Source organism: Coregonus clupeaformis, chromosome 1, assembly GCF_020615455.1.
Source record: "Coregonus clupeaformis isolate EN_2021a chromosome 1, ASM2061545v1, whole genome shotgun sequence".
Lineage (NCBI taxonomy): Eukaryota > Metazoa > Chordata > Actinopteri > Salmoniformes > Salmonidae > Coregonus > Coregonus clupeaformis.
Window position 1 is genome coordinate 49831030 of NC_059192.1, and position 26090 is coordinate 49857119.

Here is a 26090-nt window from a genome sequence, read left to right on the forward strand (position 1 = left end):
TTGGTCTTAATTTTAAGGTTAATGTTTGGCATAAGGTTAGCAGTGTGGTTAACGTTAGGGGTAATCGGGTGTTTAAGTAGATACATTGTATAAATAGGCGGGGTTTATGACTTTGTGGTTGTGGTAACTAGTGATTCATCTGATTTGGTCAATTTATTTTACACTATATGGATTTGGCGCTATCTACACCGGAAATACGTCATGTCTCCACAGCCACAATATCCGCAACAAGTTCGCTAGTGTGAGGTTATGTAGCTAGCTATATAGCTATCCCGCTACCGTGAGTTTCGATATAACGTTAACCGAAGAGTTACCTATTAAACCACAAACTTGCAAAAGTGAATACGTGCACCTCCATATATAGTATATCAGCGATATGTACCTAGCTAGTATGGTAATCTAGCCAGAATTTCGCGTCCCCTTTGAAGAGTTCTTGCTGCTTACGTTAGCTTGCGAGCTAGCTAGCTTTAATAAAAATTTTCGAGATGGGACGAGGAGGTGGTCGGAAGCGTGGAAAAGGCAATGGACCTCCTCCATTTGACATGGGACCAAGGCGGCCTCATCCATTTGACATGGGCCCAGGACCAGGTTGGTGTGGGCCGTCTGGACCTTTTGGTCCTTTTCACGGTGGCCCCGGTCCACATCCTAACTTTATGGGAGATCCAATGATGCAAGGCCCCATGCCACCTGATTATCACGGATATGGGCCAGGCTACGGGCCAATGGGTCCAGGTGGCCCCATGGATGGATACGGACCAATGGGGCCAGGTGGCCCCATGGATGGATACGGGCCAATGGGTCCAGGTGGCCCTATGGATGGATGTTTCGATGGGCCGCCGATGGATGGACCAGGATTCGGGTATGGTCCAGGTATGCCTGGACCATATGATCCGATGATGGGCAATGTACCAGGACCAATGCCCCCAGTTATGCCGCCCCCAGTTATGCCCCCCCCAGTTATGCCCCCCCCTGGTATTCCTCCCCCAGGTATGCCGCCCATGGTGCCGCCTCTGGTGGACAACCCTGGCTTTCCTCCACCCTGGCAAAGCGAGGTAATGTTAGCTAGACAACTTGTAGTGCTTTCTGCATATTGCAAATTCTCAATGTTAAACTTGTAAATAAAACTATCTTGGTGTTATAATAACATGACATGGTTTGAATGGGCAATCAAGAACAATTAGTTTGTTCTTCATGAATAACATCTTTTAAATAAAAAATAATCCCTAACATCAAGTCTGCCTCCTTCAGGCAAACCCTTATGCTGTCCCTCCTCCGTCGTGGGTAAGTGCTACTGTGTCTGTTCTGTCCTGTCATCTCTATGATACAATTTCAATGAAATTGTGCTGCTGACCCTCAACATTTCACTGGCTCCTTTTCTCTTCCTGACAACAGCCCGTCCCGACAACAGCCCCCGTTCCGACTGAGACGACTGTAGTGCCTGATGTGTGGGGACTCTGCCGGGGCTCCGAGGTCCCTCAGCCTGATCCCCCCCAGACTGATGAACAGAAGACCAAAGTGTCCAAGAAGGAAAAAAAATCGTCAGGGAAGAAGAGCTACAATGACAAGTAATGGTCATTATGTCAACAAATTAGGTGTCATCATCACTGTGCGATTAGTGTTTGATTGCATACAGTAGTTGGATCTTCCATACGTTAGATTAGTTGTTCAGGAAGTTCTGCTTATACGCGTATACTTTTTCCTCTCAACACTTATAACTCATAGGCCTCCTCCACCTGGAAGATCCAAGGGGGTCATCTCATTCATCGGGGTAAGTCCAAATGCTGAGAATCCTGCTTGAATGGATGGTTCTTCATCTCCGCTAGTAAACATTGCATTCTCAAATTGTGCTCTCCCCTCCACAGCCAACTTATGGCTACATCGAAAGAGATGATCTCAAAAAATATTCCTTCACTTTTGATGCTTTTCTGGGAGTCCCCAAGAACATGATACCTGGGGTCAGGGTGCATTTTACAGCCTACAAGGAGAAGGTGGGTCACTTTAGAAACATTTTGCTAGATATTGTTTAAAGGACAACATTTGGAGGAGTTTGAGCCATTGGTTTTCATTGTATTTGTATTTTTTATACTTCCTTGTATTGTAAACCCAGGCAGGGGAATGTGCGACCGATGTATCTGTACCTCCAGGGGGGACTGAGGAGATTGACTCCACCATTATCGAAGGTTTTGTCTGCAATGCTATCCCGGAGCAGCAGGTGAGGGAACTCTGTAGCACACAGAAAAAATGTATTAATTCATGAGTTTATGAACATTTCCATCACTGCCTCAACAAGATGTTTGTTGTTTATTGTAAGTTTATTTGATTCTATGCTTGGCTTGTTATGACTAATACATGGCATCTCATTTAAAAATGTCCCAGTTAGGTATTAACTGAATGTATGTGCCCCCACACAGCCTGGTGCAAAGCAGAAACCTGGCCAAATTGAGGCTAACATCGATGGCAAGACAAGAGCGCTGCTTTACTCAGAGAAGGACTGCACCATCACCCTGTTGCAAGGGGACCATGTGACGTTCAACTTGTTAACCGACATAGTTTCCCAAAACATTAGAGCCACTAATATTCGGCCAAAGACACCACAGACTTTTAAGATTACTGGAGAGAAGAGGGAGGTGGTAAGTCTGAGTGGCTATTTCTTACATTTTCATATTGGTAAAACATGTGTACATAAACTCTGGTCCTGGAGAGCTGCACGCCTTTTATCCAGCCTAGTATGACTGCACCCGGGTCAAATAATAATCTATTCAAGATCTTCAATTGAGACCACAATTATTTAAATCAAGTGTGTTGGAGCTGGGCTGGAACAAACTACTGCACACATAGTGGCCCAGTGGGACCAGAGTTGGCCATCCCTACTGTAGCTAGCTGTTGATATCTTTTTTTGTGTGCTCTTAACCAGGGTGTGATAATGAGCGTAAAGGGTGGCACTGGCACCATCATGGCAGCGAACCAGAACAACCTGCCCTTTGAGACCACAGAGAACATGAGTCTAACTGAGTTCACTGTTATGGATGAGGTGGACTTTACAGTCGTCACAGTGAGTATACTGTGTCTTTCCCATCCACATAATTGTTGTTTGTTGACACTGAATTATGATCAGTTTGTACCTTGGTGTGATGTTAGGACCCTCTACATGTGCAGGTTTTGATCCTAAGTATAGCAATGTTTAAATTATTTGTCGATTGACTGATACATTTTACATTAACATGATGTCATTGTTTTCATTAGATCAAAGCGAAGGAGAAGGCCATCAGAGTAAGGAAGCTGAAGTGCTTGGTGACACTGGAAGATACCATGGAGAAGAAGATTGAAGACACTGCAGGAAAAGACAAGGTGGGGCACAGTTCAGTGCAAAATCTGATAGGTGCCAGGTGGTGGAAAATCTCTTAACTGTCATTCACAGAGTTGAGTACTCTCATCTGCGACATACCCAATCATGTCCTTATTACTGTCTCTCTCCAGTGGAAGCCAGTGGCCCCAGTGGAGGAGGTGCTGCCCCAGAGGACTGTGGTGTTTGAGGACGTTAGCACTGCGCAACATGCAGGAACGGTCATTAAGGCTGTCCTCAAGGTCTCCGACAAGAAGCAGGTAAGGGGTATTACTAAAAGATTGAAAGTACAGATCAGACAGTATTATTATGTGTTCTTGTTGGAAAGCGTTTGGGTTGTCAAATCATGGATTTTAGAATGTGTTATCTCCTTTTCCTTCCAGGAGCAGGGCCTTTTGGAGGCGTCGGTGGGTGGCACACAGAAGCAGTTATCGTTTGAAGCAGCTGACATTCTGACTGAAGCCACCATGTTTGACGGAGACAAGGTTCACTTTAACATCTCCACCAACCGTGAGACCAAGGAGGAGCGTGCCATCAACGTGGAGATTCTCTCTGAGACGTTTGAGGAGTCAACAGAGCAACGCAGAACTGTAAGATCACTTTTAGCATGTGGTACATGATGCCTTTAAGTCTGAGGCTGGCTAGGTTTTTCCACTTGAAGGTTTTTCCACACTTGAGAAGGATGGGATGTTTTATGTAATGGTCTTTTTTTAAATAAAAAAATGCCTTAATGGATTTGCACAGTGTGTCTAAGTGAAGTGTTTTCCCTTCTAGGGTGTGGTGGTGCAAGCTGGGGAGCTGTCTGGGACCATTAAGTGCCATCAGAGCCCCCAGCTGCTCTTCTTCCGTCTGACTGAGGTCATGGAGGAGAAGAAACTGGACATCTCAGAGAAGGTGGAGTTCAGTGTCATTCCGGTAAGTTTCCCAGGAGCTGTGATCCGATTTACACGGGGAAATTAATATCTATTGGTATACTGTACATGCAACTACCTATTTTAGAGAAACCTAATTATTTTGACCAGTTCTTTCCAACTTGAGGAACACGCAGTTACATTTCCATATAACCCACCCTGATGCTCTCATATGGATCGATTTAACTACTGTCCTCCACTGAGTCTGATTCACATGATTATTTTGGGAAGAAAGACAAAGAAGTTAAAGTCCCAGTGCAGTCAATTATGTTTTCTTGTGTTTTGTATCATACTTGTACAACAGCTGATGAAACTAGCACTGTAAAAGTATGAAAAAATGTGATCCGATACTTTCTGGTTGAAAATACAATCACCACAGGACCTTCTAATCATCAGGTTTTGCAATGGTGGCAATATGTTAATAGACCAATAACAAAGAGAGTTCAAACCCTCTCTGCAAATAATGGTTCGTTTTCAGGTTACATATCCCTCCCTTTAGGCCTCTCTACTCTGGTGGATTGATCCCCGCGCCACAATCAAATCAAATTTTATTGGTCACATGCGCCGAATACAACAGGTGCAGACATTACAGTGAAATGCTTACTTACAGCCCTTAACCAACAGTGCATTTATTTTTAACAAAAAAAGTCAAAATAAAACAACAACAAAAAAAGTGTTGAGAAAAAAAGAGCAGAAATAAAATAACAGTAGGGAGGCTATATATACAGGGGGGTACCGGTGCAGAGTCAATGTGGGGGGTCACCGGCTAGTTGAGATAGTTGAAGTAATATGTACACGTGGGTAAAGTTAAAGTGACTATGCATAAATAATTAACAGAGTAGCAGCAGCGTAAAAAGGATGGGGTGGGGGGGCAGTGCAAATAGTCTGGGTAGCCATGATTAGCTGTTCAGGAGTCTTATGGCTTGGGGGTAGAAGCTGTTGAGAAGTCTTTTGGACCTAGACTTGGCACTCCGGTACCGCTTGCCGTGCGGTAGCAGGGAGAACAGTCTATGACTAGGGTGGCTGGAGTCTTTGACAATTTTGAGGGCCTTCCTCTGACACTGCCTGGTATAGAGGTCCTGGATGGCAGGAAGCTTGGCCCCAGTGATGTACTGGGCCGTACGCACTACCCTCTGTAGTGCCTTGCGGTCGGAGGCCAAGCAGTTGCCATACCAGGCGGTGATGCAACCAGTCAGGATGCTCTCGATGGTGCAGCTGTAGAATTTTTTGAGGATCTGAGGACCCATGCCAAATCTTTTCAGTCTCCTGAGGGGGAATAGGCTTTGTCGTGCCCTCTTCACGACTGTCTTGGTGTTTTTGGACCATGATAGTTCGTTGGTGATGTGGACACCAAGGAACTTGAAGCTTTCAACCTGTTCCACTACAGCCCCGTCGATGAGAATGGGGGCGTGCTCAGTCCTCTTTTTTTTCCTGTAGTTCACAATCATCTCCTTTGTCTTGGTCACGTTGAGGGAGAGGTTGTTGTCCTGGCACCACACGGCCAGGTCTCTGACCTCCTCCCTATAGGCTGTCTCATCGTTGTCGGTGATCAGGCCTACCACTGTTGTGTCGTCGGCAAACTTAATGATGGTGTTGGAGTCGTGCCTGGCCATGCAGTCATGGGTGAACAGAGAGTACAGGAGGGGGACTGAGCACGCACCCCTGAGGGGGCCCCCGTGTTGAGGATCAGTGTGGCAGATGTGTTGTTACCTACCCTTACCACCTGGGGGCGGCCCGTCAGGAAGTCCAGGATCCAGTTGCAGAGGGAGGTGTTTAGTCCCAGGATCCTTAGCTTAGTGATGAGCTTAGAGGGCACTATGGTGTTGAATGCTGAGCTGTAGTCAATGAATAGCATTCTCACGTAGGTGTTCCTCTTGTCCAGGTGGGAAAGGGCAGTGTGGAGTGCAATAGAGATTGCATCATCTGTGGATCTGTTGGGGTGGTATGCAAATTGGAGTGGGTCTAGGGTTTCTGGGATAATGCTGTTGATGTGAGCCATGACCAGCCTTTCAAAGCACTTCATGGCTACAGACGTCAGTGCTACGGGTCGGTAGTCATTTAGGCAGGTTATCTTAGAGTCCTTGGGCACGGGGACTATGGTGGTCTGCTTGAAACATGTTGGTATTACAGACTCAGTCAGGGACATGTTGAAAATGTCAGTGAAGACACTTGCCAGTTGGTCAGCACATGCTCGGAGTACACGTCCTGGTAATCCGTCTGGCCCTGCGGCCTTGTGAATGTTGACCTGCTTAAAAGTCTTACTCACATCGGCTACGGAGAGCGTGATCACATAGTCATCCGGAACAGCTGGTGCTCTCATGCATGCTTCAGTGTTGCTTGCCTCGAAGCGAGCATAGAAGTGGTTTAGCTGGTAGGCTTGTGTCACTGGGCAGCTCGCGGCTGTGCTTCCCTTTGTAGTCTGTAATAGTTTTCAAGCCCTGCCACATCCGACGAGCGTCAGAGCCAGTGTAGTACGATTCAATCTTAGCCCTGTATTGACTCTTTGCCTGTTTGATGGTTCGTCGGAGGGCATAGCGGGATTTCTTATAAGCGTCCGGGTTAGAGTCCCGTTCCTTGAAAGCAGCAGCTCTACCCTTTAGCTCAGTGCGGATGTTTCCTGTAATCCATGGCTTCTGGTTGGGGTATGTACGTACGGTCACTGTGGGGACGACATCATCGATGCACTTATTGATGAAGCCAGTGACTGATGTGGTGTACTCCTCAATGCTGTCTGAAGAATCCCGGAACATGTTCCAGTCTGTGCTAGCAAAACAGTCCTGTAGCTTAGCATCTGAGTCATCTGACCACTTTTTTATTAACCGAGTCACTGGTGCTTCCTGCTTTAGTTTTTGCTTATAAGCAGGAATCAGGAGGATAGAGTTATGGTCAGATTTGCCAAATGGAGGGCGAGGGGAGCTTTGTATGCGTCTCTGTGTGTGGAGTAAAGGTGGTCTAGAGTTTTTTTTTCCTCTGGTTGCACATTTAACATGCTGGTAGAAATTAGGTAGAACGGATTTAAGTTTCCCTGCATTAAAGTCCCCGGCCACTAGGAGCGCTGCATCTGGATGAGTGTTTTCCTGTTGATTTATGGCCTTGTACAACTCATTCAGTGCAATCTTAATGCCAGCATTGGTTTGTGGTGGTTAATAGACAGCTATGAAAAATATAGATGAAAACTCTCTTGGTAAATAGTGTGGTCTACAGCTTATCATAAGATACTCTACCTCAGGCGAGCAAAACCTTGAGACGTCCTTAGTATTTGATTTTGTGCACCAGCTGTTGTTTACAAATATACACAGACCGCCACCCCTTGTCTTACTGTGGTTAATGCAGCGCTTTGGTGCCCTTACCCACTCCCCTCAGACCAGACAGTCTTTGCAAAGATCTTGCTTGAGAATTAGTTTTTTTGCTAAAAAGCTATTTTTGTTGCGTTTTGACAATTTTAACGGAAAACTGTTACAATAAGTTTCTTAGCTAATTGTTACCCAGAATTGATTTTGAGATAAAAAAAAAAAAAAACAGCTGCACTGGGCATTTAACCATTTTCTCTTAGCTTGAAACAGCTGAAGGAGGCAACCAAGCGATCAGGATCAAACGCTTTATCGACAGTGTCTTCACCCGTGTGCCCAAGCTAGGGGGCGTGGCAGCAAAAGAAAAGGTTGGTTTATGATGGAACAAAGGCCTGTGACTTTGGTCAATGATGTTAGTCCTTGGGGATGTCATATTGACATAGGGGATATACATATGTTGCTGTCTATGTTGTATTACATTGTCTATTCCCTATTATTGTCTTTCAGAAGAAGATGACCATCAAACTGATGAGAGACCCAAAAGTGCTCATCAAGGGCGCAGGTGTCAAAGTAGAGCACAGAGATGCTGATCCTACGTGAGTTTGATTGTGATTAGTAGTAGTCTTGGTTCCATCATGAAGTCAAGGTAAAGTATCATTGTGTGATGATTTTGGATATCATTTGTTAGCACAGCCACAAGTACCCTGAAATCTAAACATTTAACAGATGTGCTCGAAGTCATTTCCCTCATTCTTTTGTGCCCCAGCAACGACAAACCTGCCTCGGAGGAGTCGGACAAGATGAAAGCAGTCGTAAAAACTCTGCGGTCAAAAACTGCTGGCTCTGGATCTGGTGGCAAGGACTCCGACAGCAGCCGGCGGAGATATGGGCGCAGTGGCAGAAGCCGAAGCAGGAGCCCCAGCCTAGACCAGTTTGGCCGGGTGAAGAAAAGGCTGAGCACGAGCAGGGAGCGCAGAGAGCGGGGTGGTAGCAGCAGGTACAGGAGCAGTCGCAGCAGGAGTCGGAGCAGGGAGAGGAGCAGCCGTGGGAGCAGGAGACGAAGCCACAGTCTGGAGAGAAAAGATTCCAAACACAGGAGCAGCAGCAAAGAGAGGACATCTTCGAAAAGGAGCCACAGCAAGGAGCGAGATGGAAGCAGTCAGAGGAGCTCCAAGAACGGTTCAAGCTCAGGAAGTAAACCTCCAGATAGAATGAACGATGAGCTAGAAAGAAAGAAGAGGGAACTAGAGGAGCTCAATGAGTTGATATACCGCAAGAGAGCCATGGTCGCCATGGAGCAACATGGTGGAGTTCCCCATTTCCTGCCAGAAGGGAAGCCTATGGAGAAGACCTGCTTTGACTACAATCATGGAATGCCAGAGCTTCCTCCACAACCTAAACCACCCACTGACATCAAACCCAAGTCCATTCTGAAGAAGCGCCCGGACCATGTCACAGGGCCACTTTTCCCAATTCAGGTCAGTTGTCATTTTTAAACTTCTCTTTCATTTAGAGAATCATTTGTTCTCCCAGGAATTTTAAGAGCTGGTTATATTCCATGGGGTGCTGGTGCTTTATATCGTTTTCATATATCAGTATAAGAAACATATTACAGTCAAATCATTTTGTCAGTATTATTGTGATCAGTACAACATGAGATACATTTTTCGTTTGTATGAAATGGTGGGCAATTATTTTGTTTCTTCTCTGCAGACTGAACCCCCTAAAGCTCAACCTCTTGATCAAAGGCTTGTGGAACAATACGGTTATGACGTTGAGACGGCCTATAAACCACACTCTGCCCAACCACCCTTCACCCAAACATCCGGTCAGAAGTCCTATTATGAAGGTTCAGCTGGGCATCCTGCTCCTGACCTATCTGCCAAGTATGATCCATATGAGCAGACTTCTAGAGAGCACCCATCACAACCTTCTCCAGTTCGCCAAACACCTCTTGACCCTCATTCTTCAAATCGACCTCCTCCCAGCCGAGAGTCTCAGGAAAAGAACCCTAACTTGAACACCCAGCTCGCCCGTTTCCTCAACATCCTCAACAAAGGTGTGGATGCCGGTCTGCTCTCCACTGTGGTCAAGGAGTCTCGAGAGGAGATTGCTGGTATTCAGGAGGATAGTTCCATACCTCAAAAGTGTTATCGTGGGTCGCGTGACCGTGGGGATGAAGATCAGTACAGAGGAAGAGAGGAGGAGCCAGAGCGCTCAAACAGGGGCTTCGCCAGGGAGCGAGTGAAGACCTCAGACACTAAAGATGACCCCAGAAACGAAGACCGGCTGCTACCTCACGAGAGAGCAATCCAGGACGGTAGTGGCTTTTCCGGAATTCTAGGAATGACGTCCCACACCCAGTTCCTGAGAGAACCTGAACGTGTGGAAGAAGAGGATGACTTCCTCTATGGGGGTAAAGCAGCAGCAGCAGTTGAGGAGGAGCGCTATGAAAAACCTGGGCGGTCAGACAGATCCAGGGATGACGGGAGGTCCAGCCCAGCCAGAGCCCCAGTGGAGGAGACCAGGAAGCAGGAGAGTCAGGACAAGACACAGCACTTCGACAAGATCAAGAGCCTGCTCCAGGCCATCGGCCTGAACCTGGACACCTCAGAGGTCACCAAGCTGGCAGACAGGACCCAGGAGCGCCTCTACGGGACAAAGTCATCCAAACACTCATCAGATTCCTCTGAGAGAGAGACAAAGCACTCATCTAGGCGGGGAGATCGGCATCGGCGCCGCAACACCGACTCATCTGATTCCGAACGCCTCCGGTCAGCCTCGCCCTCCAGGTCTTCCCAGCGGGAGGTGTACCTCAGCCCCCAAGACACCTCAGAATATGGAGGGTTCCTTGACCCGGAAGAGGAGGCTGCCTTGGAGAAGGCAAGGCAGATGCAGAGCCTCACCAAGAAAGTGAGCGTCTCGCCCCCCACCACCCCCTCCTCACATCCTGGCACCTCCTATTCCACCACACAGTGGAACTGCCCTGAGAAGACACAGCCCATCACTCCTAAGGGTTGGCCTAGCAAGGGGTCTAGTACCAACTATCTCTCATCACTGCCGCCCGGTCCCATAGGTCTCCCCCCACAGATTTCCCCTGTCCCATCCTTGACAAACACACCTCAGATTCCAGCTGGTCAACAAGCAGCCGGGGTGTATACTTATACTTCGCCTGTGGGACAATCCCCTGGCCTACCCACGGCCTTGCCCTCCACTTATTATGGGCAGCCTGGTGCCCCTATGATACCGTTTGCAAAGACTCAGCTCACACAACAAGTGAATATATTGAATCAGGTGACTGTATCGAATCCCACAATGGATGTCTTGAGTCAAATCCTCCAAGTCACCAGCCAGTCCAGATGCCTCAAGGTGATTGAAACAGTCAGAATTGGGTCCAGTGCACAGCAGGATTCGCCAAGACAAAATATCACCATACCTCTCCAGATCAACACACAAAGCCCTGATGCTGCACAGCTCTCTCCTCCCCCTCAATCACCAGAGACTCCGGGTCCACCAGTGACAGAAGACGATATCAAGGCCAAACAGAAGAAAAGGGTATGTTTTATGTTTTTGTTCATTCCATGTGTAGAAATTAGCAAAAGTTTTACCTGTCATACAGTTTGTGTATGATCTACAAGCCAGCAACCCGCCTTCAGTCCTTGGTGTTGTTTACATTTGAATTGCCGTATAGGCCATTTTAGCGCTTTTTGGGTAGTTGTGTGAAATTGTACATTCCTGATAGTGCACTTGGGAAAAGTGCAGTGTGTGTACACCAATTTTTGTAGTCCCAATTATATTCTATTAAATTGCTTCTGATAACTTAATGTTCTGGATTTAGTGCATACTGGCAAGTCAGTCCCAAGCTGCTGCATTTAGGAGTAGACTGTATTTACAGTGTGTGTGTGTCATTTTTTCACTGTTTTGTAGCTGGAGCAGTTTAACCTGCGGATGAGACAGAAGAATCAGCAGAGAATGAACGATACTCGTGACAGTAGGAAGAAGAACGCAACAGGTAACCCTTAGTGAGGTTGAAGTGTAGAGTGATGTCCAGCCACACATTGTAGCCTAGGTTAAGATTAGGTGAGACCAGAACTAGTCAAGAGCTATAGCCAACTTCATTGATACTGGGCACTAAACACAAATGAAAGTACAGGATGAGATGATACCATAGGTGTCAAGAGCCAGCTATGGAGGGAACACGGATAGGTTCGAGGCTTCACTTAGACAGGTTTAGTGTAGGTTTTACTTGCTCTTATTCCAGCCATAGTTAATCAGTTTTCAGTGATATCTTCGATAGCTTTAGCTATTATATTTCCTAGATGTAGCTATTCCGTTTTTTATTCTTGTGTTAGGGCTAGGTTTTTAGTGTTCCTATATATTTGCTATGAAAGGCCTGCCCTTGTAACAATTTATCAGCTTGGCACTTTTCTTGAATTGTGTAATGCAAGTACGTCCTAGTATGAAAATGAGTGCCCATGCTTGGTTTATGCTCATAAAGAAGCATTTAAAAATATATGTTTATTTGTTGTCCAAGATTCATAAGTGCTTTTGCTCAGATAAACTAATACTAACAGAAATAATAGACAGGCATATACTCCCATGTTCCTTCACTCTGGACAGGAGTTGCTCTAAAGACAGATATTAATGTTAGCTAGCATTAACATGTAATGTTTTCTCCAACAGCTAAAGGTAAGTATTTTAGCAGAGTTTGCATCAATAGGTCTTAAGCTGTTGAATAGCGTTATTGTTTGTGTAGTACAGAAATGGGGATCGGGTAAGCTGTAGGAAGTCCGTATTAGTATTAGGACTTTTTGGCAATGTTAGAATTACTATACGTTTCTTGATTAGGGGAGTGGGTATTCCAATCTCTACTGCTAGGGAGAAACTTTTACTTCAATGGGGGACTTGTTTTCACTCCAAAGCAGGGATAAATAATGTGACTGCTGTCAATCTTACTACTAGCTAGGGCCTGCATAATGAGGGTGTGGTCTGGTAGTACTATGTGAAGAAGAGTAAGCTAGGTCAGACTGCAGGTGGTTTCATTTGCTATTGCTTTAGTGTATAAAGTATATTTTAGTGTCAAATATTTTATATTTCTCATACCTCAGTTCATTAGGATAATTTTGTTATAGTACTAGACTACGTCAACTAACTGCAGGAGGACATAGACTTGAGTGTCCGCTCCATCAGTTCAGAGCCAAAGGTGGAAGATAAACAGCCAACCAGCAGCCTGCAGAGTCCCCAGAGCTGGAGCGCGTCAGTTACGTCAACCTAGCAGAGCCCCTGTGATGCTAACCCACACATGTACCCTGTGTTATTGTTGCGTTTTTACAGGAAAAGTTCCCAAAGTTACCTTTGCAAACACAGAGCCTAGGAACGTGTGGATCTGTGGCCACTCGCTTATATTTTGGGCAGAGATGAGGGCCAAGTCGCCCGAGATTGGCATGCAGCTGGGCATGGACCCCAGCAGTGTGCGGGTGTGGTGGAAGGGCACACAGGGCATGACGTGGGCCCAGCTGCTGCCCCAGCTAGACCAGCTGAAGATCAAGTGGCCCAGCCCAGATGTGGTCATCCTGCACCTGGGTGGGAATGATCTGGGCACCCACAACCCTGAGGCCCTTCTGGCATCTGTGAAGAAGGACCTGACCTCCATGAGGAGCATTTTCCCACAATGCCTGTTGGTCTGGTCTGACATCTTGCCCCGGATTTTCTGGAGGCACACAGAGGACAGCGACGCAGTGGACAATGTTAGGGCTGCCATCAACAGAAGAGTTCACACCATCATCGCTGAGCTAGGTGGCACTGCTCTGACCCATGACAACATCATGTGTGACTCAGACTCAGGCCTGTACAGGCCAGATGGTGTTCATCTGTCTGGTAAAGGTATTGATACTTTCAACTTGAACTTGCAGGACTTTTTGGAGAAGTGGGAGACCGAGGCAAGCAATGGTCCTGAGATGAGTTAAGAAATGCCCAATGAATTTGTTTTTTATTGGGGGTGATTTTATTTTCATTTCTCTGTTGTAATAGTTACCTTACTGTGCTGGAGCGCTGGATACCAACCTACGGGTTGATTTAGATGTAATGTTACTTCATTGCAAATAATACATTCTGTTATGGTAGTATCCACTTTGATTCAATGCTGTATGTAATCTTTTCTTTTTAAGTTTTAGCAAACTGATGATTAGCATGTTCTGTTTATCCATAAAATGCTAGGCTTTTACTTGTATTAATTTTGTTGGACAGAAACAAATAAACTAGATAATTGGAAAATATCATCATGTGCTTGGCATTTCATTCTGCTCTGAATCCTCTGAGATATGAACATCCTGATTGAATGCCTCTTCTAACTGGGTTGTGCCTGTAAATTATGGCGGTAAAAGTGTGCAAAAAGGATACCAGGGAAGGTCTTTAGTTAAGTGGAAATTCTAACATTGTCTCTTTCTTGTCAGAACATACAGTGCCTTCGGAAAGTATTCAGACCCCTTGACATTTTCCATATTTTGTTACGTTACAGCCTTATTCTAAAATTGATTAAATTAAAAAAATCCTCAGCAATCTACACACAATAACCCAAAATGATATAGCGTGAACAGGTTTTTAGAAATGTTTGCAAATGTATTTATAAAAAAAAAAATGGTTTATTTACATAAGTATTCAGACCCTTTGCTATGAGACTCGAAATTGAGCTCAGGTGCATCCTGTTTCCATTGATCATCCTTGAGATGTTTCTACAACTTGATTGGAGTCCACCTGTGGTATATTCAATTGATTGGACATGATTTGGAAATGCACACACCTGTCTATATAAGGTCCCACAGTTGACAGTGTATGTCAGAGCTAACACCAAGCCATGAGGTCGAAGGAATTGTCCGTAGAGCTCCGAGACAGGATTGTGTCGAGGCACAGATCTGGGGAAGGGTACCAAAACATTTCTGCAGCATTGAAGGTCCCCAAGAACACAGTGGCCTCCATTATTCTTAAATGGAAGAAGATTGGAGCCACCAAGACTCTTCCTAGAGCTGGCCAACCGGCTATACTGAGCAATTGGGGGAGAAGGGCCTTGGTCAGGGAGGTGACCAAGAACCAGATGGTCTCCAGAGTTCCTCTGTGGAGATGGGAGAACCTTCCAGAAGGACAACCATCTCTGCAGCACTCCACCAATCAGGCCTTAATGGTAGAGTGGCCAGACGGAAGCCACTCCTCAGTAAAAGGCACATGACAGCCCGCTTGGAGTTTGCCAAAAGGCACCTAAAGACTCAGACCATGAGAAAAAATATTCTCTGGTCTGATGAAACCAAGATTGAACTCTTTGGCCTGAATGCCAAGCGTCATGTCTGGAGGAAACCTGGAACCATCCCTACGGTGAAGCATGGTGGTGGCAGCATCATGCTGTGGGGATGTCTTTCAGCGGCAGGGACTGGGAGACTAGTCAGGATCGAGGGAAAGATGAACGGAGCAAAGTACAGTGATAATTGATGAAAACCTGCTCCAGTGCGCTCAGGACCTCAGACCGGGGCGAAGGTTCACCTTCCAACAGGACTACGACCCTAAGCACACAGCCAAGACAACGCAGGAGTGGCTTCGGGACAAGTCTCTGAATGTCCTTGAGTGGCCCAGCCAGAGCCCGGACTTGAACCCGATCAAACATCTCTGGAGAGACCTGAAAATAGCTGTGCAGCAACGCTCCCCATCCAACCTGACAGAGCTTGAGAGGATCTGCAGAGAAGAATGGGAGAAACTCCCCAAATACAGGCGTGCCAAGCTTGTAGCATCATACCCAAGAAGACTCAAGGCTGTAATCGCTGCCAAAGGTGCTTTAACAAAGTCCTGAGTAAAGGGTCTGAATACTTATGTTAATGTGATATTTCTGTTTTTTATTTTTAATAAATTAACAAACATTTCTAAAATCCTGTTTTTCCTTTGTCATTAAGGGGTAGTGTGTGTGTGTGTAGATGAGTAAAACAATTTTTGAATATGTTTTACAATAAGGCTGTGACCTAACAAAATGAGGAAAAAGTCAAGGGGTCTGAATACTTTCCAAAGTTAATTGCAGAAGAAGAAGAAGAAGATGACTTTATTGTCCAAAGTACACAAACATCCAACGGAAATTCTACAGGTATACAAGAGGTAACTTTTGTTTGTACACTGTTGCTAGAGCTTTTCTAGTGTAGTAGTTAGCTAGCAAATTGGCCACTCCGGGGTTCTCTTATGTATTAGTATAACTTTTTTTTTCTGTAACTTCATGTTGTCCTTTTTTTTTTACTGTATCCAAGCTGTAAGGTTGCCTGTGGCTGACCAGCGCCAAGCTTTTTCCCTCCTAGGAGTCTCTTTACCTTTACCCTTTTTCAAGGATGATCTCAGGACTAGGTTTTGAACATCCAACATCGCAAAGGTGACAAGTTCAGCTGAATTAGATTTTAAAAAGAGCACATTTTATTTGTTTCACCTTTTGGAAATGATACAGCATTCAATAACAAAGATCTGTGCAATCAAGTGTTAATGTACAGTGTAGTACCCTATTCCAGATGTACTTTTCTGTAATGTGTTTTTGTATTATTTGGATCAAAATAATACACCGTGAGGTGTGCATGTTGTGACATCTGTTGACATTGTGTGATTGTTGTTGAGATAAACATGTAGTGCGCAGCGCGTCAAGATTGATGAAAATGCATCCTAAAGATTATTTTCAAAGCTGTAAAAATAAATCTGGGTAAGTTTTTTTGGTGGATAGTCTGAAAGAATGTTTCTTAAAAATAAATGTACACCTCTGTCATAAGGCTTGTTACTAGACTTACTGCTATTCTCATCATTTCACTCCTGAAAGATAATCTTTCTATGGTGTGACAATAAACACCAGACTATTATGAAGATACGACTTGTGTCTTTAATTTTACATTAGATTGACAGGCTACTCGAACCTATACCATATTGGTACTACTTCGACCCAAACATACAGTACATTTTCAGTGTAGCCTGGCTAATACATGGAAAGTCTACACCCCCTTCAATATTTAAAAACATTTTGCTGCCTTAAAATTCAATCAAAAAAGGGATTCAATTTGATTATTTCCCCCCTACAGATCTACACAATCTACAAATGTAAGAAAATATTTGTAAAAATACTGATATCATAATTGGATAGGTCTCCACCCACCTTAGTTAATACTTGGCTGCCAAAGGTGCTTCCACCATTACAGCTGTGAATCATTTGGAATAAGATTCTACCAACATTGCACAACTCTTAGGGCAACGTACAGTATAGCCATTGTTTTTTTGTCAAACTCACAAATTTAGTTGGGAATCATTGATGGACAGCGATATTCAAAAAAGCTATTTTGTGGGGAAAAACTATTTCTGATTGGCTGGGCCTGGCTCTCCAGTGGTGCACCCATCCATGGCTGCACCCCTGCCCAGTCATGTGAAATCCATAGATTAGGGCCTAATTAATTTATTTCAATTAACTGATTTCCTTATATGAACTGTAACTCAGTAAAATCTTTGAAATTGTTGCATGTTGCGTTTATATATTTGCTCAGTACATATATACATATAGACTACCAGTCTATAGTTTGGACACACCTACTCATTTTTCTTTATTTTTACTATTTTCTATATTGTAGAATAATAGTGAAGACATCAAAACTATGAAATAACACATGGAATCATGTAGTAACCAAAAAAGTGTTAAACAAATCCAAAAATATTTGAGATTTTTCAAATTGCCACCCTTTGCCTTGATGACAGCTTTGCACACACTTGGCATTCTCTCAACCAGCTTTATGAGGTAGTCACCTGGAATGCATTTCAATTAACAGGTGTGCCTTCTTAAAAGTTAATTAGTGGAATTTCTTTCCTTCTTAATGCGTTTGAGCCAATCAGTGCTGTGACAAGGTAGTGGGGGTATACAGAAGATAGCCCTATTTGGTAAAATACCAAGTCCATATTATGGCAAGAACAGCTCAAATAAGCAAAGAGAAATGACAGTCCATCATTACTTTAAGACATGAAGGTCAGTCAATACGGAACATTCAGCAGTCGCAAAAACCATCAAGCACTATGATGAAACTGTCTCTCATGAGGACCGCCACAGGAATGGAAGACCCAGAGTTACCTCTGCTGCAGAGGATAAGTTCATTAGAGTTACCAACCTCAGAAATTGCAGCTCAAATAAATGCTTCACAGAGTTCAAATAACAGACACATCTCAACATCAACTGTTCAGAGGCGACTGTGTGAATCAGGCTTTCATGGTCGAATTGCTGCAAAGAAACCACTACTAAAGGACACCAATAAGAAGAAGAGACCTGCTTGGGCCAAGAAACTTGTCCTTTGGTCTAGAGTCCAAATTTGAGATTTTTGGTTCCAACTGCTGTGTATTTGTGAGACGCGGTGTGGGTGAACGGATGATCTCCACGTGTGTATTTCCCACCGTAAAGTATGGAGGAGGAGGTGTTATGTTGTGGGGGTGCTTTGCTGGTGACACTGTGATTTATTTAGAATTCAAGGCACACTTAACCAGCATGGCTACCACAGCATTCTGCAGCGATACGCCATCCCATCTGGTTTGGGCTTAGTGGGACTATCATTTGTTTTTCAACAGGACAATGACCCAACACACCTCCAGGCTGTGTAAGGGCTATTTGACCAAGAAGGAGAATGATGGAGTGCTGCATCAGATGACCTGGCCTCCACAATCCCCCGACCTCAACCAAATTGAGGTTTGGGATGAGTTGGACTGCAGAGTGAAGGAAAAGCAGCCAACAAGAGCTCAGCATATGTGGGAACTCCTTCAAGACTGTTGTAAAAGCATTCCAGGTGACGCTGGTTGAGAGAATACCAAGAGTGTGCAAAGCTGTCATCAAGGCAAAGGGTGGCTATTTGAAGAATCTCAAATATAAAATATATTTTGATTTGTTTAACACTTTTTTGTTTACTACATGATTCCATATGTGTTGTTTCATAGTGTTGATGTCTTCACTATTATTCTACAATGTAGAAAATAGTAAAAATTAAGAAAAACCCTTGAATGCGTTGGTGTGTCCAAACTTTTGACTGGTAGTGTATATATCTTAATTTGGAAAATGTTCTATAACTTTCTTTAACTTAAAAAATGTGGAGTAGGTTGTGTAGATAGATCTGTAGGAAAAATAAATCTAATCAATTTTTAGATTTAATTGTTAGGCAGCAAAAATGTTTTTTAAAAAGTTCAAGGGGGTGTAGACTTTCTATAGGCGCTGTACTCAAATTAATTACCATTTAAATGAACATGACTAAAGCTGCTCGTCTGAATTCAACTATTAGACAAAAGTAAATGGTTTTGATGATTACACAAATAGAAGACATCTCAAACCCAGTGCTTTCACATTAAACAGAAATATTACCCCTTTTCAGACAAAAACAGAAACCTCTTGCTTGCGCTTGTATCAATTGGTCAGGGTTTACATCAGACGCGTATTATTCAGACCAATGCAATGAAGTGTAGAGATATTGAGATGGATTTGGGGGCGGGCCTGTTATTTTAAGGGCTATGGTTGGAATAAGTATGGATATTTTTATTTTCTTAGTTGTACGGGATTAGGTAGGAGGGGCAGGCGTGAGGCTGTCTAGAGGAAGTGAGCAGTACAAGAGCTAGATGTTGATCTGAACTCTTTGCGAAAGTCAGAAGATTGGTAAGCTTGCTGATGGGCGTGAAGGGGGAGAGCCTCGTAAATGGCGTCCCTTGAGAAAGCAAGAAACAGATGTATGTCAGGAGAAGTGCAGTATTATCATAAGGAAACGTATACTTGGATGACGGAGGAGGAATGGAGGGAAAAAGAGAGGCAGAGGAGGTCTAAGAGAGAGAGGGAGGAAGATTGTGAGCTTGAGTCTGTAAAAAATGGCGGGAAAAAGGGAGAAGGTTTGTTAAAGAAGAATGGTAGGAAATGTAAGCAAAGTGAGCTGAAGACAGGAGGAGAAATGGAAGTGATTGAGGGTGAAGTATCGGAGGTAGTAGGTGTGGTGAAGTACTCGGAGCCCGAGGCTTGCACAGAGGGTCAGGATAAAGATGAGTCTGTCTGTGACAGTAGGAGTGAAGTTTTTGGAAAAAGTGGACCCTTGCCTTTTGGCTGATCCATTTGTGGTTTCAGGATGGGTGAAAAAAGCGCTGGGTATAGTGGAATCGGTGAGGGTAACCAGAAGTGGTCTAGTGATAATTGTTTGTGTTTCTGTTGGTCAGAGGGAGAAGGCGCTCAGAGTTAAACAAATGGGGGAAAGAATTGTGAATTGTTTAGCTCTCAAGAAAAGGGCGCCATTGAAAGGAGTGATTACTGGGGTAGCAGTAAATGTAAAAGTTGACCAACTGAAGGGGAAGGTTCCCGGTGTTTGTGATGCTCGTCGTTTGGTGCGACGCAAACAGGGTGGCGAGAGTGGGGAAACAGAAGAGTCATTGTCTGTTCTTTTGAGTTTTGAAGTTGTCTTTGCCTGATAAAGTGAAGTTAGGATATATAAGTTATCCTGTACGAGCTTATGTGCCAAATACCTTACGATGTTACAGGTGTCAAACTTATGGGCATGTGGCAGCAGTGTGTAGGAGGGAGGTTCCAAGGTGTGAGAAGTGTATGAGACAAAGGAATGTGTATCATTGGGGATAGTAGTGGTATGTGCTAATTGTAGGGGTGCCCATGGGGCTGGGGATCAGAAATGTCCCATACGAGAGAGGCAGGTTGAGGTTTCCAGGGTAAGAGTAGTGAAAAAGTTGTCATATGCTGAGGCAGTAGAGGAAGATGGGTCAAGGGGGAGGAGTGGTGAGAGTAGTAGATATATACCAGTACAGAGGGATTTATTATTTTACCTTTATTTAACTAGGCAAATCAGTTAAGAACAGATTCTTATTTATAATGACGGCCTACAACGGCCAAACTCGGACGACGCTGGGCCAATTGTGCGCCGCCCTATGGGACTCCCAATAACGGCCGGTTGTGATACAGCCTGGAATCGAACCAGGGGGTCTGTAGTGACGCCTCAAGCATTGAGATGCAGTGCCTTAGACCGCTGTGCCACTCGGGAGCCCATAGGCCAACAAGTGATATATGTTACTAATAATAATATGCCATTTAGCAGACGCTTTTATCCAAAGCGACTTACAGTCATGCGTGCATAAATGTTTTGTGTATGGGTGGTCCCGGGGATCGAACCCACTACCTTGGCGTTACAAGCGCCGTGCTCTACCAGCTGAGCTACAGAGGACCACACATGTTAAAGTTAGATTGGATTTTTAGCATTTATAGCAATGGTTATTAATTGTACTGCAGGGATGGAACGTAAGTCGAAGAAAATTGAGGTTGTGGTGGCAGCTGCAGAGAGGTATTTGGGTGTGCGAGACTTGACATCAGAAGAGTTACAGGGAGTGTTAAGTGGTGATGTCCCATCATTTCAGGTTGAGGGCATGAAGTAGGAATGAATATATTTAAAGAGTGGAGTAGGGTGGTGGTAATTATTAATAATATTAATAATTTGTGAGTGTAGTGTTAGAGTATTTCTTTATTTTATATTTCTTTATTTTATATTTCAAGCAAAATACAAGGGAGTTGTACTCCAGTCTAGTAGGTGGCGGTAATGCAACAAATTTGATGCCAACCGCCGTTAAACCTCATCGAAGAAGAAGGATTTGGTAGGATGATTTATAGTATGTAAACCTTGATCGACCACACACTTCAGCACAGTAGGTGGCGGCATGCATCTTTCACGTTTGTTTGCGGACCGCCAGTATACCAAAGAAGAAGGTCCAAGCAGGCCGGAAATCACAACACCGTGAGCGCAGAGTTGGTCAAATGCAAATAGCTACATGGTAGCTTGAATTTGTTATCACCAACTGCAGACAGTAGTAAGTAATAGAAAAAGTAAATGTGCATAAAATCAGTGCGGTAGTAAGTGGCTGTAATTGATAGGAGAAAGGCCAATTTAACAGTAAAATATGTATCGTGGTGGGCCTCTTTCACCTCGAGGAGGGTACCCGCAGCCGTGCGAGGGCCGTGGTCCTACGCCTGGCCGGCCTTATCCTGGGCCACCGTTTAGAGAAGAAAGAGGCAGGCCCAGACCTCCGTTTCAGGGTTACCATGACGGGCCTCCTCCAGACCCGTACAGGCGTTCTCCACCTCTCAGGAGGTATCCTTCTCCCGGTTCAGTAAGTCACAGAGGTTCAGGCGGTGAATACTGGGGCAGCGGCCCTCTCCCAAGAGAAGTAAGTGCAATAATTATGTGCAGGATACTATCTACCTGACTGGTCTGCCACTTGTTAATTACATTGGTAAATGTACCTATCAAAAACAATTCGTGCATGTTATGTTGTCTTTTTGAATAGCGCATTGGTTAGCTTGCTAACTAGGCTAGTTATCATAACTATTTGTCACTGTTTATTGTTAACCAGCTACAATTGCAGGTGCAATTATTGTTTACAGCGTTACTGGAAGTTACTCCCCTCCCTTGCACTGGCTCGTATTTCCTTTTTACTAGAGCAATGCATTAATTGCACAAAATGCTGTGTCAAATAACTTAAAAGTCCTGTCAAAAACAATTTAGTGGGATGAAACTGATTACATTGACATTTTAGTCATTTAGCAGACGCTCTTGTCCAGAGCGACTTACAGTTAGTGAGTGCATACATTTTCATACTTTTTTCATACTGCCCCCAGTTAAGGAATTTGACTACAAATCTGATTCTGTCAATAGAGATCTCAATCTCCCCGTGGTGGCATCCCCACAGACCATAGTCTGGTAATCACTGTGGGCAATGAATTGACTGGACCACCTGGGGCAGGGCTACCCTCAAGAGACTACCCTCCTTACCCGCCAAAGAGGTCCAGTTATGATGGCCCTGACGACTGTGGCCCCAGGAGGCAGAGTCCCAGCAGAGGGAGATGCCGTCCTCGTAGTCGCAGCCCGGGAATCAGGGGGCGGCGCAAGAGCCGTCCTCGTAGTCGCAGCCCTGAAATGGGGGGAGGGTGCAAAAGCCGTGCCCGGAGTCGCAGCCCTGCAATGGGGGGACGGAGTAAAAGCCGTGCCCGAAGTCGCAGCCCTGCAATGGGGGGACAGAGTAAAAGCTGTGCTCGAAGCCGCAGCCCTGAAATGGGGGGACAGAGTAAAAGCCGGGCCCGAAGCCCTGAAATGGGGGGACGGAGTAAAAGCCGGGCCCGAAGCCGTAGCACTGAAATGGGGGGACGGAGCAAGAGCCGTCCGCCAAGCAGGTCCCGAAGCAGGAGCGGGAGTCGTGGCCAAAGCTATGGACGGGCCCGCAGTATGAGCAGAGCAAAGCGTGTTGGTCCACACAAGAGCAGGAGCCGCAGTGTCAGTACTAGCAGCACCAGCAGTAGCAGTAGCAGGAGCAGCAGGGGAGGCAGTAATAAGATAAAGAAGATGAGCAGGTTCAAGGCGCTTGAGTTGGCCCGTCGCCACAAAGAGATGGAAGACATGAACATGCCCACAAAGTCCATCCTGAAGAGGCACATGGACTCGGAGACTGACTCCCCCTCATTTGTGCAGGTAGGGGACATATGCCATTTTATTACTGTGTTAAATTAATTATGTAGCTTATAGCTGTGTAGGGTATTACCCATCTTCATACTCACTCTAACCCTGACATCCCACAATGACCTTTTTTCTTTTATCCAAATGATTGTCATTATTAATTTGTTCATCATATATTATTATTTGGTTTTTGTTTTGCAGAACAGTGATTCTCCAAGAGTTATCCCTGCTGGTGAGGCTGAGGCAGAGCGACTCCTCTCAGCTATGAAAGGCATGGACCCTAACATGTTGGCCACCATGCTGGGAGAACTGAGAGATGACCCACACATGGCCCAGGGCAGGCTTGACCCCAGTGGGATTGCAGGGATCCTTGGCTTGTTGGGAGGTGCATCTACACAGCAGGAGAAGAAAAGGAAGAAGGTACCAGACATTGACGATGAGGAAAAATTCCTTTATGGTGATGAAGATGATCTAGAGAGGGGCAGGGCTCCGGCTCCAGAAGAAGCTCCCTGTCAGCACAGTCTGTCAGAGCTCTATGGTGATATTATGAGTGAGCCGGCACGCTATGGCGCCTCACCGCACCTAGAGGGCCATCCTGGTATTGTCGATCAGAGAAACTCTTGTCAGCAACAGGTGGACATGAGGTATCAGCGTCAAAGCAGGTCCTCTGCCACCCCTGACTATAATATCAAGGTTGAAGAGCCTAATGAATTCCCACTAGGAACAGGACCAGTGGAAGGGAAGGAGAAGCAAGACGTGGAGGAGTACGAGAAGATCCAGGACCTCCTCAAAACCATTGGGCTGGATCTGGGGGTGATGGAGATCAGCAAGATGGCTGCCAGGACTCAGGAGCGTCTGCATGGAAAGAGGCCCCCTCCGAAAACCCCCTCACCTTGTCCTGGGAGGAGGCGGGGTCACCGTGACTCTTCAGGAAGCTCAGACAGGAGCAGGGGTAAGAGCGACAGTGGGAGTAGCTCCAGTAATGGGAGCAGTTGTAGCAGGAGCCTGAGCAGCAGCCTTGAAAACAGCAGGAGACGGAAGAAGTCACCCCCATCTGACAGGCGCAGCACCCATGGGACGTCTCGAGGCGGCAGAGAGGTGAAGACTGAAACTACTCCAGTGACACCCACCCACCCTTCTATCTCGATGCCTGCCTACGCCCAAGCCCAGGGACATGGTCCGGTACCTCCCAACTATCCACCTCCTGGCTATGGGCAGTATGGGAACTGGCCTTACATGCCCCAACAGTGGCCGGTGTACCCACCTCCATCTATGGGCATGCCGCCTCAATCTCCCATTGAAGATTTTCCGAAAGCCCCGTTTGACAGACCATACCTTAAAGTCATCCAGCCAGAGTTGCACCAGGGGGGTGGAAGAAAGGGTGAGAACAAACTGATGGCATTGTGAATAAGTGGATGTTTAATTACTTGTTAATTCCTCTTCAATAAATACTTTTTGTTAGTGATTAATGAAACTGCAGCACATACAGTGATTTCGGAAAGTATTCAGACCCCTTCCCTTTTCCCACATTTTGTTACGTTACAGCCTTATTCTAAAATATCCTCATCATTCTACACACAATACACCATAATGACAAAGCGAAAACAGGTGTTTAGAAATTTTTGCAAATTTATATATATATAAAAAAAAAAAATGATACCTTATTTACGTAAGTATTCAGAACCTTTGCTATGAGACTCGAAATTGAGCTCCGGTGCATCCTGTTTCCATTGATCATCCTTGAGATGTTTCTACAACTTCATTGGAGACCACCTGTGGTAAATTCAATTGATTGGACATGATTTGGAAAGGCGCACACCTGTCTATATAAGGTCCCACAGTTGACAGTGCATGTCAGAGCAAACACCAAGCCATGAGGTTGAAGTAATTGTCCGTAGAGCTCCAAGACAGGATTGTGTCGAGGCACAGATCTGGGGAAGGGTACCAAAACATTTATGCAGCATTGAAGGTCCCCAAGAACACAGAGGCCTCCATCATTCTTAAATGGAAGAAGTTTGGAACCACCAAGACATCCTAGAGCTGGCCGCCCGGCCAAACTGGGCAATCGAGGGAGAAGGGCCTTGGTCAGGGAGGTGACCAAGAACCTGATGGTCACTCTGACAGAGCTCCAGAGTTCCTCTGTGGAGATGGGAGAACCTTCCAGAAGGACAACCATCTCCGCAGCATTCCACCAATCAGGACTTTATGGTAGAGTGGCCAGACGGAAGCCACTCCTCAGTAAAAGGCACATGAGAGCCCGCTTGGAGTTTGCCAAAAGACACTTAAAGGACCCTCAGACCATGAGAAACAAGATTCTCTGGTCTGATGAAACCAAGATTGAACTCTTTGGCCTGAATATCAAGCGTCACGTCTGGAGGAAACCTGGCACCATCCCTACGGTAAAGCATGGTGGCGGCAGCATCATGCTGTGGGGATGTTTTTCAGCGGCAGGGACTAGTAAGGATTGAGGGAAAGATGAACGTAGCAAAGTACAGAGAGATCCTTGATGAAAACCTGCTCCAGAGCGCTCAGGACCTCAGACTGTGGCAACGACCCTAAGCACACAGCCAAGACAACACAGGAGTGGCTTCGGGACAAGTCTCTGAATGTCCTTGAGTGGCCCAGCCAGAGCCCAGACTTGAACCTGATCGAACATCTCTGGAGAGACCTGAAAATAGCTATGCAGCGACGCTCCCCATCTAACCTGAAAGCGCTTGAGAGGATCTGCAGAGAATAATGGGAGAAACTCCCCAAATACAGGTGTGCCAAGCTTGTAGCGTCATACCCAAGAAGACTCGAGGCTGTAATCGCTGCCAAAGGTGCTTCAAAGTACTGAGTAAAGGGTCTGAATACTTATGTAAATGTGATATTTCAGTTTTAAAATGTTTATACATTTTCAAAATTCTAAAACCCTGTTTTTGCTTTGTCATTATGGGGTATTTTGTGTCGATTTGATGAGGGGGAAAAAAGCTATTTAATCAATTTCAGAATAAGGCTGTAACGTAACAATATTGAACAAGTCAAGGGGTCTGAATACTTTCCA

The 26090-nt window shown here is 45.3% G+C and overlaps 1 protein-coding gene across 2 annotated transcripts in view; it reads left to right on the forward strand.

Annotated features, from left to right (window-relative positions):
• The first annotated feature begins 202 nt into the window (after positions 1-202).
• The window catches only part of LOC121569581, a 33949-nt gene continuing 8061 nt past the window's right edge, over positions 203-26090 (forward strand). Inside the window, exons 1-18 of one of the 2 annotated variants that reach the window (XM_041880675.2) lie at positions 203-1052; positions 1249-1281; positions 1393-1565; positions 1723-1768; positions 1863-1988; positions 2108-2212; positions 2412-2630; positions 2915-3052; positions 3244-3348; positions 3478-3603; positions 3727-3933; positions 4118-4258; positions 7808-7912; positions 8052-8140; positions 8311-9022; positions 9258-11099; positions 11472-11556; positions 12879-13820. In XM_041880675.2, the coding sequence (XP_041736609.2) occupies positions 486-1052; positions 1249-1281; positions 1393-1565; positions 1723-1768; positions 1863-1988; positions 2108-2212; positions 2412-2630; positions 2915-3052; positions 3244-3348; positions 3478-3603; positions 3727-3933; positions 4118-4258; positions 7808-7912; positions 8052-8140; positions 8311-9022; positions 9258-11099; positions 11472-11556; positions 12879-13510 (5451 nt within the window). In that variant the 5' untranslated portion in view covers positions 203-485 and the 3' untranslated portion in view covers positions 13511-13820. Of the gene's footprint in view, positions 1053-1248; positions 1282-1392; positions 1566-1722; positions 1769-1862; positions 1989-2107; positions 2213-2411; positions 2631-2914; positions 3053-3243; positions 3349-3477; positions 3604-3726; positions 3934-4117; positions 4259-7807; positions 7913-8051; positions 8141-8310; positions 9023-9257; positions 11100-11471; positions 11557-12878; positions 13821-17743; positions 17763-23446; positions 24429-26090 lie in introns of those variants that run through there. The other variant, XM_041880682.2, reaches the window with a different exon arrangement.